At 59.8% G+C, this 14371-nt stretch overlaps 1 protein-coding gene across 4 annotated transcripts; it reads right to left on the reverse strand.

The window, feature by feature from the left end:
• Positions 1–104: 104 nt before the first annotated feature.
• Positions 105–14033, reverse strand: RASAL3 (RAS protein activator like 3). 4 transcript variants are annotated; one of them, XM_031608897.2, is made up of 19 exons: positions 13945–14033; positions 11076–11490; positions 9950–10074; positions 9790–9868; positions 9031–9113; positions 8866–8954; positions 8664–8796; positions 8304–8402; positions 6770–7312; positions 5697–5841; positions 5396–5540; positions 4632–4868; positions 3985–4186; positions 3792–3895; positions 2808–3117; positions 1170–1292; positions 894–1096; positions 430–505; positions 105–348 (listed from the first exon to the last, which is right to left on the reverse strand). In XM_031608897.2, exons 2-19 carry the CDS (start codon positions 11488–11490, stop codon positions 199–201), a joined length of 3261 nt encoding a protein of 1086 aa, XP_031464757.2. In that variant the 5' UTR covers positions 13945–14033; the 3' UTR covers positions 105–198. The 4 variants fall into 4 exon arrangements, with proteins under 4 accessions (XP_031464757.2, XP_031464756.2, XP_031464755.2 ...); XM_031608896.2 differs by lacking the exon at positions 13945–14033 and having other exon boundaries at positions 894–1093; positions 11076–13931; XM_031608895.2 differs by lacking the exon at positions 13945–14033 and having other exon boundaries at positions 11076–13931.
• Positions 14034–14371: the final 338 nt, after the last annotated feature.

Here is a 14371-nt window from a genome sequence, read left to right on the forward strand (position 1 = left end):
CCCTGTGACTCTGCCCCACAGGGGTTGGGGACAAGGTGACACTAGAAACAGAATGGCACTGGGGACAGAGCCCAGAGTGGTGACAGAACCCAACCAGCACCAAGTCACGGTGACACCAACAATATTTATTGCTGAGGGACGGAAATCCATTGAGATCAGGACCTGGGGAACACAGCCGTGCCGCGGTGACATCCAAAGTCACACACTGGTGGCCTGTCCCTCATCCCCACCCTCGTCCCTGCTCTGTGCTGGTGGCCGCCGTCCCATCCTGCCAGGGTGGCCCAGCAGCCGGGTGATGGCATCCCGCAGCTCGCTGTGCTCCCGCTCCAGTGCCACCAGCCTGCTCTCCTGCCAGGGGATGCGTCAGTGCCACCACCACCACCACATGGCCCTGTCCTTGTCCCTATCTCCAGGGTCCCAGTGTCTTACCAGCGCTCTGCCCCGATCCTCGCTTGCCTTCAGCCTCTCCAGGTCCTTCTTGCGGGTCCCTTCAGCTGCCGTCAGCCTAAAGCAGCGCAGGTGAGCCCCAAAGATTTGAGGCCCCGAAGATTTGATTGAGGGTATGGGATATTGAGGCTTTGGGGACACCAAAGATTTGGGAACACCACAGCTTTGGGGGTGCTGAGGCTTTGGGGCACCCAGGATTTGGGAACACGTGGGCTTTGGGGCCATAAAGGCTGTTGGGACATCGAGGCTTTGGGGACACCAAAGATTTGGGAACACACACAGGCAAAAGTCATGCTTTGTGGATACGAGGATTTTGGGGATATCCAGGCTTTGAGGACATTGAGACTCTGCGGACACCTGGGTTGTGGGGACAACAAACCCTCAGGGACGCCTGGGTTTTGGGGACATCAGGGCTTTGGGGACACCCGTGCCTTGGTGACACCCACCTGGCAACCACATTGGCCATCCGTGCATTGCTCTCCTCCAGCTGCAGACGCAGACGCTCAAGCAGCTCTTGGTGCTGGCCCTGCTCCTGCTGCAGCCCATGCTGCTTGCCCTCCAGCTCGCCCACCTTCTCCTCCACCACCCGCAGCCTCTCCTGGCCTTCAGCCACCTCCTTCCGCAGTGCCTCGATCTGCCTCCCATGCTGCTGGGGATGCAGGGATGGCTGTCAGCATGGTGTCCCTATGGGTGCCGTCCCGGTGCCATGCTCCCCAGGTTACCTTCTCCAGCGGGCGGATGGCGTAGAGCTCACCCTGTGCCACTGACACCTCCTCAGCATAGCGCTGCCACGGCACCGTGGATTTACGTGGCAGTGACACCGATGGGCGCAGCTTTGAGCGGCCCTACAACATCGGGGGCACACATCAGTGTCAGCACCCTTGGGTGTGCAGCGGGGCAGGGACTGCACAGTGAGGGTATGGTGACCTCCAAATGTCCCCATGGACCTCCCATCCCCAATGGGCCCCCCAGGGGTCTGTCATTCCCAAAGGGTCTCCATAGACCTGCACTGAGGGGTCCCATGGTCCCATCATCCACAAAGAGTCCCCAGAGTCCCATCATCCTCAGTGGGTCCCAATGGAAATGCCGGCCCCCCTGGACGTCATCCCCAATGGGTCCACATGGATTTATCGTCCCCAAAGAGTCCCCATGGATCTGACTTCCCCAATGGATCCATGGACATATCACCCCAGTAGATCTCTATGGCCCTGTTGTCCCCATTGGTTCCCCGTGGTCCTGTCATCTCCATTGAGTTTCCATGGATTTGTCATCCCCAAAATATCCCCATGGACCTGCACTGAGGGTTCCCCATGACAGCATCATGGAGAGATCTCCATGGTCCTTTCATCCTGAAAGCATCCCTATGTTCCTGTCATCCCCCAAAGGTACCCTTGGTCCTGTCTCAAAAGGTCCCCATAGCCCTGCCTCCAAATAGACCCATGGACCCATCACTCACCAAAGAGTCCCCACAGTCATGTCACCCACCAAAGTATCCCCACGTCCCTATCTCCCCAGTAGGATCCCATGGATATACCCTGAGGGGTCTTCATGATCCCTTCATCCCCAAAGGGCCCACAAGAATCTGTCACTTTCAAAGCATCTCCACACCTCTCTCACCCTCAAAAGGTCCCCATGGTCCCATCACCCACCAAAGAACCCCCTGAGGTCCTGCCCCAAACTATTCCCATTGCCTGGCCCCTAAAAAATCCCCATGTATCCTGTCACTCCCAAAGGGCCACTTATAACCTTTCTCTAAAAGGTTCCCATGGTACCACCATCACCAAAGGGTCCTCATGGCCCTGTCCTCTACCAAAGTGTCCCCATGGCCCTAACCCCAAAAGGTCTCCATGATCCTTTAATCACCAGTGTCCCCATGATCCCGACCTCCACCAAAAGTTCTCCATGGCCCTGCCCTGAAATGTCACCATGATTCTGCCACCATCAAAGTGTCCCCTTGGCCTTGTCCCAAGAGATTCTGATGGTCCCACCATTCCTAAAAAGTCCCCATGTTCCTGTCACCTCCAAAGGGTCCCCCACAGTCCCACCACCAATGGCCCTACCCAAAAACATCCCCATGTTTCCATCACCCATAAGAGGTCACCGTGCTCCTGTCCTCCCCCAAAAGGTCCCCATGGCCCCATCCTCCACCAAAAGGTCCCCATGGCCCATCTTTCACCAAAGGGTCCCCACGGCCCTACCCCAAAAGTTCTCCATGACCCTATTATGACCAAAGTGTCCCCGTGATCCCATCCTCCACCAGAAGGTCCCCGGGATCCCACCATCCCCAAAAGATCCCTACACTCATGTAACCCCATGGGGTGACGGCCCTCCACGAAGTCCAGCACCCCGGGGGGACTCACGGTGCCCTCACGGTGCACGGAGGACCTCGCTCCATCCCCTCCCGTTGGTTCCACCACGTGCTCGACGCTGCTCTGCTTGCGCAGGCGCCGGGCAGCTTTGTTCTGTGCCGGGACGCTTTGGGTGCGCTGCACGTTCCTGCGCTCCCGACTGGATCGCGGTGACGGTACCGGAACCGGTGCCAATTCCACTTCTGTCCCGTCCTCCCGGCTGCGGGCGCGGCGGATGCTGATGAGCGATTGGCTCTTGATGAGAGGGCTGTGCTTGCTCAGCTCCCGCGGCGGCACGAAGCCTGGCTTGAAGCTCTCCGAGCTGTGGGGTATCAGGGAGGTGAAGGACCCCAAACTCTTTTGGGATCAGAGCTGAACCCATCTGGGATCAGAACCATCCCCATCCTGGACCACAACCACATAGGAGGTGAAGGACCCCAAACTCTTTTAGGACCAGAACTGAACCCATCTGGGATCAGAACCATCCCCATCCTGGACCACAACCATATATAGGATCCATCCAGGAGCAGAAACATGTCCTAAAAGCACCTGGGACCAGAACTGTCCCTTGAACCCAGCCTGGACCAGAGTCATCCCTAAGCCACTTGAGGCCAGAACCACCCCCTAGTGAGATCCTGCCCCAGAGATTCCCAAGATCTCATCACCCACCAAGGAGTTCCCATGGCTCTGCTCTTAAAGATCCCTGTGCTCCTCCCCAAAAGTTCCCCATGGCCCTACCTCTAAAGGTCTTCACTACCCGCCAAAGGGTCCCCATATTCTTGTCACCCACCAAAGAATCCCCCATCACCATTCCTCAAAAGGTCTTCATTATCCTCTCACTCCCAAAGCGTCCCCATGGTCCCATCACCCACCAAATCCTAGAGCCCCCTGGAGCCAACCAGAACCAGAGCCACCCCAAACTGCTCCTGGTGTCACCCCTCTGACCCCACATGTCCCCATTGGTCCCGTGTGTATCCCTTGTTCCCCTTTTGTTACCTTCGTTCTGTGATGGAGCTGAGCCGGACGGAGACAGGGACTGGTGTGCCCTCCCTGATGGCATTGAGGATGGTGGGTAGAGGTTCCAGCTCTTCCTGTGTGGCCTGATGGGACAAAATGGGACATCATGGGGTGGCCATGGGGCAGTGACACCCATGGGGCAGTGACACCCATGGGGACGTGCAGGTGGCACCTGGTCCAGGCTGGAGAAGATATCACAGAGCAGGAGATGGAGGGTGGCAAGCTCCAGGGCCAGGTCCACGTAGCCATCATAGGTGGCCACATGGCCGCTGCTCTCAGGGCTGGCCACGCTCCTCAGGAAGGCTGTCATGGTGCTCCAGTGGTGCTCCAGGAACTCGTTCATGAAGCCCATGTAGGCCTCCTTCTCACCAAACCTGAGGACCATGGTGGCCAGTCACCCACGGGCCACCACCAGAACCATGTCCTTCTTGGCTCACGTGGCTTCCTGGGGACATCCCTGCTGCCCCACAGTATCCCTCGGTGCCCAGAGTTTGTAAGGTCCATCCCTGCTGCCCCATGGCGTGTAGGCGAGGTTCTAGCACCTCTATGGAATCCCAGGGACATTCCTGTTGTCCTATGGTGTATTAGGGACATCCCTACTGCCTTATGGCATGATAAGGATGCTCCTGCTGCCCCACGGGCTGTAGGGTCCATCCCTGTTGCCCTTTAGCACATAAGGGAGCTTCTAGTAGCCCCATAGACTATCAGGGACATTCATGTTGCCCCAAGGCGTTTGAGGGCATCCCTACTGCCCCATGGCTGTAGGGGACATCTGTGCTGCCCCATATCTCCCCCATGGGGTGACGTGCCATGACGTACGTGGTGAAGTTGGCCAGGTTCTGGATGACCTTGGCCACCAGGGTGAGGGTACGAGCGGTGGCCTCACTCGGGTACTCCTGGACGAGGCCAAAGAGACTCGGGGACATGATGGCAGGGCAGAGGAATCTCAGGAAGAGCGAGGCTGAGACCAAGCGCTGCCCTATGGCCGCCTTGCCCCGAGCCATGCACTCCTCCTGCCACGCTGCGAAGATCTCGCCCAGCTCCGCCGGGAAGATGCTGTGGGGACAGACGGGGTGGGTGGGTGGCTCTCGTGTCCCCTATGTGCCACCATGGGACATGGTGCCCACCGCTGTTGTGCTTGTCCCCATGCTGATCCCCCCATGTCTGTCCCCAATCCCATCCCTTTTGTATTTCCTGGTGCCCATCACTGTGACCATGGTGCCTGTCTCCATTCCTGTCCCCACGTTTGTTTCCAGACTTGTCCACTGTCCCTCCTGCTGCTGATCACTGTGGCCATCCCAGGGATGGTGCCTAATTCCATCCCTGTCCCCTGTGTCTGTCCCCAGAGTTGTCCCCACGTCACTCTTAGTGCCCATCACCATGGTTATGGTGCCTGTCTCCATCCCTGGCCCACATCCGTCCCCAGACTTGTCCCCACATCCTTTCTGATGCCCACCCCCAAGTCTGCCTCCATGTCCCCCATACCTGTCCCATTGCCTGTGCCAGCTCCCAACCCCTTTCCTGCCCCCGGACCCACCTCTATGCAGAGCCCACCCCCGCGCCCCCACAGGGCTGCTCCTCACTCGCAGGACGTGGCGATGCGCTGGAGGGTCTCCTCGCAGACCTGCCGCAGGTTGTTCTGGTTGTCTGAGAGGTCAGGGCCACCACATTTGCTGGGATCGACTTCACAGCTGTCATCTGAGGAGCAGAGCTGGGCCACGGCCTCACCTGGGCACCAGGAGAAAGGCAATGAGGGGACCGAGCCGTCACTGCCGTGGGACAACCCCATGGAGATCCTCAGGGTGTCCCATAGCCTGGAATGCCTCATGAAGTCATACCCAGCCCCCGTAACACCCCATAATATCCCGTAACACCTGCTCGTACCCAGCGTGTCCTGGAGGTATTTGCCCCCCACCAGCTTCATGTATTCATCAATGGCTTTGGTGGCCAATGTGTTCTCTCGGAAGATGAGCGACTCCCGATCATCAAAGCGATCCAACTCGGCCACTCCAAGGTCAATGAGGAACTCCTGTGGGATGGAAGTTGTGGAGCACCCATGGGCCCGGTGTGGCTTGGGCAGTCTGGTCTGGGCAGTGCTGGAATCTCCTGGAGTGCCCTTGAGTTGTACTTCCCACCCCATCCCATCCCATCCCATCCCATCCCATCCCATCCCATCCCATCCCATCCCATCCCATCCCATCCCACTCACACTGCCATGCCAACACATCCCATCCCAACCAAATTCAATACAACCCAATTGTCCATCCCACCCCATTCCCCTCACAATCCCATCCCACCCCAATCATCATGTCCACCACAATTTGGATACACCCATTCCATCTTTATCCCACCCCACCACCGCATCCACCCCACCACAGCCATCACCCATCCCTCCCCCATCCCACTCCAATCATCATGTACATCACAATTTGGGCATATCCATCCCTCTTCCATCCCACCCCAACCACTGTGTTCATCCCACCACGGCCAACATGCTTTCCACCCCAACCATCACATCCACTGCCACCATAGCCATCAGCCATCCAATCTCCATCCCACCCCAATTACCAAATCCCCCCCATCTTGGTCATCACCCATCCCACCTCAACCATCACATCCATCCCACCGTGACCATTACCCATCCCGCTCCAACTACTGTGTCTGTCCCACCACAGCCACCTTGTCCATCCCACCCCAACCATGGCCCATTCCATCCCAACCACCACATCTACCCCACTGTAGCCATCACTCATCCAACCCCCATCCCACCCCAACTACCACATCCCCCAACTTGGTCATCACCCATCCCACCCCAACCATCGTATCTATCACAACTTGGGCACATCCCTCCCTCCCTCCATCCCAACCCAAGCACAACATCCACCCCATCACAACCATCACCCATCCCACCCTCACCCCACCCCAACCACCGTGTCCATCCCACCACGGCCACCAACCTTGGCTTTCCCGGTGCTCTGCAGGACGCGCACCAAGGCGCCGGCGAGCTCCTCCTTGTGTCTCACGGCGATGGTGGGCTCCAGGCAGGCACACAACTCCCGATAGTGGAAGGTGATGAACTCAGCCAACTCCTTGTAGCGTACGATGGGCAGCACCCTCACCTCCCGGTACCGCCCGCGCACCCGCACCGCCGGCGCCTGGTCATTGCCACCATGACTGCTCAACGGATACCACCGCTCCAAGGGCTGCCGGGCAGCAGCCAGCTCGGCCAAAGGGACGGTGACAGATGCCACCGGCTGGCTGGGGTGGCCCTGATCATCACGGCAAAGCAAGAGGGTGAGGGCGCGGGAGGGTGGGAGGGCGGCCAGCTGGAAGAGCTCCCCCCAAAAGAGCTCGCCGTCGGGACCGGACACTTTGGCGGTGGTGCGGGCGAAGAGCGTGCCGTCCAGGTGGAGGTGGCACCGCAGGCGGCGGCGGGGCGGCAGGTCCCGTGCCTCGTACACCCACAGGCTCAGAGCCAGCTCCAGGCGCTCGCAGTTGTCCTGGGGACAGGAGGGGACAATGGGGGGGGGTAGGAGGGGATGTGGGACAGGTGGGGAGGTGAGACTGGATGGGAAAGTGGGGCTGGATTAGATACAGGGGGCAGGATGGGACATTGAGGGCAGGAGGGGACTTGGGGGACGGGAGGGGACGTGGGGGCATGGGGGATAGGAGGGTATCCATATCCATGGGACAGGAGGTGGCATTTGGGACAGGAGGGATGTTGGGGGACAGGAGGAGATGTGGAACAGATGGGAACATGGGACTGGAAGGGAAAGTAGGACTGGAGAAGACACGGGGGACAGGAGGGGACGCTGGGAGAAGAAGGAGACATGGGGGAGTGGAGAGGACATGGGGGACAGGAGCTGGCACTGGGGACAGGAGGGGACTTGGGGGACAGGAGGGGACATGGAAGGCATGGTGGGGAATTGGGGACATAAAGGGATGTGGAGGATGCAAGGGGGAATTGAGGACTTGGGGGACATGAGGGAGCATGGGGAAAGGAGGGGATATTGATGATCATTGGTTCGTTTCAACCCAGCCCATTCTATGATTCTATGATTCTATGATTCTATGATTCTATGATTCTATGATTCTATGATTCTATGATTCTATGATTCTATGATATGGAGGACAGGATGTGGCACTGGGAACATGAGGGGACTGGACAGGATAGGAGAGGACATGGCAGACATGAGGAACATGGAAGATAGGAGGAGGCCTTGGGGACAGGAGGGCACATGGGGCACAGGAAGGAATATTAGGACAGAAGGGGTCACAGAGGACACAAAGAGACCTTGGGGACAAGAGGAGATGTGTGATTTGGAGGGAACACAGGGGACTGGAGGGGATATGAGGGATGGGAGGAGACACAGGGGTATGGATGGCCAAATACTTCAGGACACAAGAGGATGGCCAAATCCACAGAGGGACAGCAGGACACAAGGGGACACAATGGGGACAGGGCCTGTGGGAGGTCCCTGGGGGTCCCACCTTGTTGGGCTGCACCGTGCGGCGCAGGTTCTCAATCCAGCGGTCGCGTTCAGCCAAGGAGCTGCACCCGAAGGAGTGGCTGTGCCCACCTGTGATGATCTGCAGACAGGGAGGAGGTCAGGGGGCACCTGAGGGTGTGTGTGCCGAGGTGCCCTGGGTGCCTCTATAGGGCCCAGGGTATCTTTGGCACCCTTATAGGGTGTCCTGTGTGCCCTGGGTGCATCTACAGAGTGCCCTGGGTGCTCTGGATGCACATCCAGGATTTCTGGGGTGCTCTGGGTGCCTCTGCAGGGTACCCTGGGTGCCTCTATAGGGTGTATGTATGGCCTGCTTGTCTTGCCCTTCCCCCAGCAACATCACCTGGAAGCAGAATTTCTCGCCCACGATGCTGCCGTGCACGGGGCGCACGATGACATTCTCCCCGCTGAGGTCCAGCTCGGCTGCGCTGGGTGCTGGCAGCAGGGATTCATGGGAGCCACTGCGGCTTGGGGCCCTGTGGCAGATACAGCTGTCACCAAAGACCCTCCACGCTGTCCCCACGCTGTCCCCACCACCTTCATACCTTTCTCCATCTGTGCCAACCGCCGCTGAGCTCTCATTTTTGGACACAATGCGACCTTTCCGCTCCCGCAGTCTCTTCCACAGCAGTCCCTGTAGGGTGGGGATGGAGGCACGACGGGTGAGCCCGAGGTACAGTGTGACACCCGTGGGTGACAGTGGGACCCACCTTCACGTTGCTGAACTGCGAGGTGGTGGAGCCGTCGCTGTCGGTGCCTTTTCCAGCTGTCCTCACACTCCTCTCCTCGGGGTCTGTTGGGGTGGCCCATGTTAGACCCCGAAACCACGACGGGGTGCGGCACCCACCTCCCCAAAAAGCAGAAGGAAGCACGGCCACGCATGGGGTGCGGCCCACTGGTGGGTGCATCGGCGTGCAGGGGGGTCGAGCTAGGGTTGGGGTCTCACCGTGCGCCGCGCACAGCAGCCAGCGACGGGGGCCCATGGTGGCAAGGAAGCCCTTATCAGGAGGATCAGCGCACAGCAGCGGCGCGGAGGAAGCGGTGACGGCACATGGAGGGCTTCCTCCGCACCGGGGTGTGGGGCACAACGTGCAGTGCAAGATCCACAGTGCAAGACGCACGAGTGGGGTGCATGGAGTGGGGCACGATGCACAGTGCACGATGCGAGTCATGGGGCAAGGTGTAGGGCAAGGTGCGTGGTGTTGGGGCGCGGTGCAAAACGCAAGATGCGTGGCACAGGATGCGGTGCGGTGCACGGTTTGGTGCATGGCATGGTGGTGCACGATGTGCAATGCACGTGGCACAGAGCATGGAGTGGTGCACGGGCTTGCGCGTGGCATGGTGTGCAGCACAGGGCATGGCGTGGTGCATGGTGGGAAGCAAAGTGCACAACGTGGTGCGTGGCGTGCCCCTGGAGCTGCACTGGAGCTTGCACCAGTGTGCGCAAACACCCCACGTCGTCAGCTCACCGATGTCCCTCCTGCCACCCACTGGGTGCAGGCTGCTGCTCTCAGAGCTCCCGGTCCGGTTTCTGTTCCTGCTCCAAGTCTGAGGACGCAGAGGGGGGTCAGGGACCAAATGCTCAGCACCCTGTGCACCCCATAACATAAGGGGTACCCACATCCTCACCTCCTCGTCTCGGCCCACATGGACCAGCTGTCCGTCTACCAGTGAGAAGTTGGAGACGTCCCACACTGTGACATCGGTTGCCGGAGGCAATGGGATGGATGGGGCAGCGTGGTTGCTCTCTGGGGCTGGGGGTGTGGAGCAGAGGGGTCAGGAGCACCGAATGGGCACTTGTTGTGTCCCCGTGTCCCATGGTTGGCATTTAGCGTGGCTGTGACTGTGCTGCAGTAGGTGTGACAATGTCGTGGTACGATTGGGGTGGTGGGGCCAGGGGACACGGGGACACTGCCATCATGCCACCATCCCGGGGGCTGTGATGCCAAAAGCCACGTGGCTATTGTGTCACCACTGGTGTGGCGATGCTGGAGGACGAGTGGCCATGGAGGTGCTACCATGAGGATGCCAGGGGATGTGGCCGTGGCCACACCATCACTGGTGCAGTGATGCTGAGGAGCACATCCCATTACCCTGTGCTTTCCAGGCCATCACCCATCCCCACTGCCTACCAACCCATCAAACCCAGCTCTTTTTCCTCCAACCCACCATCCGTCTCCACTGCCCACCACCCACTGTCCCTCAAGCCCCTTATCCACCATCTTTCCCTATCACTCATCACACTCAATCCTTCATCCAGCATCACCACCCATCACACCCAACCGGCACCCACAAACTCTACACCCCAAACCATCACCCATCTCCACCATCCACCACCTCAGCCCATGACCGCCACCCCATTTCCATCCCACTCCCATCCCCATCCCCATTCCACCCCCACCTCATTCCCATTCCATCCCCATTCCTCTCCCATCTCATCCCCATCTCCATCCGAACCCCATCCCCACCCTCACCCCCATGTCATCTCCATCCCACTTCCATCTCATACCCATTCCATCCCCACCCCAATCCCAGCTCATCCCCACACAAATCCCATCCTATCTCCATCTCCATCCCACCTACATCCCCATCCACCCTGATCTCATCCCCATCCCCACCCCCAGCAACGTCCCCATCCTACCCCCATCCTCATCTCCACCCCACTCCCATCTCATCCTCATTCCATCCCCACTCATTCCAATCCCCACCCCACCCCATCTCACTCCCATCCCCACCACCCCAAACACCTCCATACCTGGGATGGCCTCGTGGGACCCCTTCTCAGCCCTGGCCCCGTTCTCCACGTAGCTCTTCTTCTTGGACATGGAGCGCAGGTACTTCTGTAGGGTGCCTTTGCCACCCTCGGGGTTTCGTGGCTCCTTGACCACCTTGGAGGGCGCCGAGAACGCCCTTTGGAAGAGGGACCGACGGGCACTGGCTTTGGGTGCCCCCAGGTTGGAGCTGCCCTTCCCAGCGCCATCGTCGAGGCTCTCAGACTCGGGTTGGCTGTAGGAACGCTTCCAGCCCTGCAGCCGGCTCCAGTGCCGACCACCCGGGGTCGCACTGCACCGCTCGGGGTCCCTCTCGCCTGCGGGTGCTGCCGTTCGCCATCGGTACGTCTTCAGCAGTGTTGGCGGCTCAGCATTTTGGGGGGGCTTCTCCACTTCCATCTGTGGGATGGGGTGAGCTTCACGAGCCCCCAGAGGCACCTCCCAGCACCCCAATTCAGGTGTCCTCATCCAAGCATCCCTACTGGGGCACCCCTACCCTGGCACCCCAATTTGGGCACTCCTATCTCAACACTCAGATTTGGGTGCCCCCATCACAGCACCCCAGTTTGAATGCCCTCATCCAAATGTCCCTACTGGGGCACCCCTATCCAGGCACCCCAATTTGGGCATCCAAGTTCTAGCACCCCAATTTGGTTGCCCTATCCAGGCATCCCCATCCCAGCACCCCAATTTGGGTGCCCTATCCAAGCATCCCCATCCCAGCATCTGAGTTCGGGTGCCCTCACCCAACACCCCTATCCAGGCACCCCTATCCAGGCACCTCTATCCAGGCACCCCAATTTGGGTGCCCTCACCCAAGCACCACTATCCAGGCATTCCTATCCAGGCACCCCAATTTTGGCATCCACCTTCCAGCACCCCGATTTGAGTACTTATATCCAAACATCCCAACTGGGATACTCCTATCCAGGCACCCCAATTTGGGCACCTTCATTCCAGCCCCTCTATTTTGGTCCCCCTGTCTAAGCATTCCCACTGGGGCATCCCAATTCCAGCACTCCTATTTGGGTGCCCCCATCCAGGTGTCCCCATAACAGGTGTCCTAATCTGGGGAGCCTCTATCTCAACACCTCCGTCTTAGCATCTGTATGGGGGCACTCTGGTATTGCTACCCCGTTTGCACACCTCTTTTTGGGTACCCGTGTCCAGGCACCCCTATTGGGGTCAATCGTGTGCCATCATCCCTGTGTGGGTTCCCCAATTCCAGCACCCCAATTTGGGTGCCCCCATCCAAGCATCCCTGCCGGGGGTGCCCACATTTCACACCCTCACCCAGGACACTCCATTCAGGCACCCTTGTACCGGTACCCTTATCTAGGGGGCTCTATCTGATCACCCCCATCCAGGTACCCTTATTGGGGCACCCAATATCACTTGCCCCCTTTGCACACCCCTACTGGGTTATCCCTGTGTGGGCATCCCTGTAGGGGTACCCCCATCTCAGCTCCCCTATTTGGGTGCCCTTACCTGGGCACCCACCCCCCAGACACCTCAATTTGTGTGCCCTCATCCAAAAATATCCCAACTGGGTCACCCCTTTGTGGGCAAACCTGTAGGAGATCCCCCATTTTCTCCCCCAGCACCCCCTATTTGTGTCCTCCATCCAAGCACGGGGCACCCACATCACAACACCCCCATCCAGACACCCTTATTGGGACACCCCCATATAGACACCCCAGTTGCACACTCCTAATTGGGTGCCCCTATCCAGGACACCTCATCCAGGAGCCCCCACTCAGATCCTTTATTTGAGTGCCCCTCTCCTTGCACCCACCATCAGCACCCCCTTCAAGACTCCCCCCCCTCCATCCAGACACCCTTATTGGGGCACCCCTACATCTCTGCCCCATTGCAGACCCCTATTTGGGTGCCCCCATCTGCTCCCTCCCCCACATGCACGCATCCCTGCCTGCTCACACCCCCCTCCCAGAACGAGGGGACGCATAAACGGGGTGCCGGGATGGAGGGGGGGGTGGATGAAAGCGCAGTGGAGGACAACCCCAAGGTGGGAGTGCCAGGATGGGGTGCCCAAAGCGAAGAGCTGTGCCAGGATGATGATATCCGAGGATGGGCGCTGGGCGGCTGCGGGGTGGCCACAGGGTGGCACTCCCCGACCCCACATGCATGGGACGCGCCGACCCCATATCCACGGGGCACTTCGACCCTCTGCACCATCCCAATCCTGGGATGCGTATCAGATTGAGACACGGAGCCACCGGGGTGCGGTGACGGGGCTGTAGGGTGACACCTGTGGGTGGCCCCACTGCCACCCCATCCCCGGGCGCAGGCGGTGCCGACGATGCTTCCGTGGCTGCGGCAGCCGCGCTTCCCCCCCCCTTTCCTCCCCCTCCTCCGCGTCTCTGCCGCGTTTCCTCCCGCCATCTGCACCCTGTGCGTGGCCCCACGCCGGGCTGGGGGGGGGCCCCGAGGATGGGACCCCCCTCCCCCTCCCATGGCACCCCAGGGTGGGTGCAGCACTAAATGGGTGCTCATGGGGCTTGGATGATCCTCATCGTGGTGACACCACGAGCTGCAGGCACCCATCAATTTGGGGGTCAGCACCCAAAGGGTGACCCAGGGAGGGTGCCCCCGCCTTCAGGGAGGTACCCCCACCCTGGGGGTGATGCCAGTGCTTTTGGGGCCTATGGGGTGCTGCTAACTTTTGGGGTCTTTGGGGTGCAAACCGTCCCACCTGGCAGCACCCCATCACCCCATCAGCACGGTGCTGCTCACCCCAGCACCCCACGCCCCCCACAGCTGCTCCCAAGGATGCAGCATCCCCTTAGGGTGCCACCCCCTCACCCCCCCCGTGTGCCCCCAACCCCGCCATACCTCACTGCTCGCTGCCTCCTCTGACACCCGGTTCCTGCCGTGGCTTCCCCATGTGACCCAGCAGGAGTTTCAGTCACACCCTCACCTCCGCCTCTGCCCCAATGATGTTATCTGTGCGCCCAGCCCGAATGGATAGAGCTCGGCCACAGCCCCAGGGGGCACCGAGCAGGCTGAGCCCCCCACCCCCCCGGAGCATTGCACCGGGTATTGAGGTCACAGCGGTGCGTGTCCGGAGTAAAGGCTGTCATTAGGTTTCAGAGTGAACACAGGAATCGGAGATGGAGGTGTTGGAGCGCTGCGTGGTGTGTGTGCACGCAGGGGTTATGGGGTCCTGCATGGGGCTGGGTGGGAGGGGGTGAGCCCTGAAAGGTCTGGGGTGGGCATGAGTGTCCCCAGGGTGGGCTAAGTTTGGGTTCTCCCCTTGTGC

The sequence above is a fragment of the Phasianus colchicus genome, chromosome 34, assembly GCF_987193195.1.
Source record: "Phasianus colchicus chromosome 34, bPhaCol1.hap1.1, whole genome shotgun sequence".
In the NCBI taxonomy this organism is placed as follows: domain Eukaryota; kingdom Metazoa; phylum Chordata; class Aves; order Galliformes; family Phasianidae; genus Phasianus; species Phasianus colchicus.

Excerpts from the sequence above, each read along its gene's own strand:
- RASAL3 (XM_031608895.2), bottom strand. The coding sequence starts at position 11,559 with ATGAGGACACCTGAATTGGGGTGCTGGGAGGTGCCTCTGGGGGCTCGT. Across the intron at positions 5,541-5,696 it reads ATACCTCCAGGACACGCTGG|GTGAGGCCGTGGCCCAGCTC; the intron begins GTACGAGCAGGT and ends CCTGGTGCCCAG. Across the intron at positions 4,187-4,631 it reads AACCTGGCCAACTTCACCAC|GTTTGGTGAGAAGGAGGCCT; the intron begins GTACGTCATGGC and ends CATGGTCCTCAG.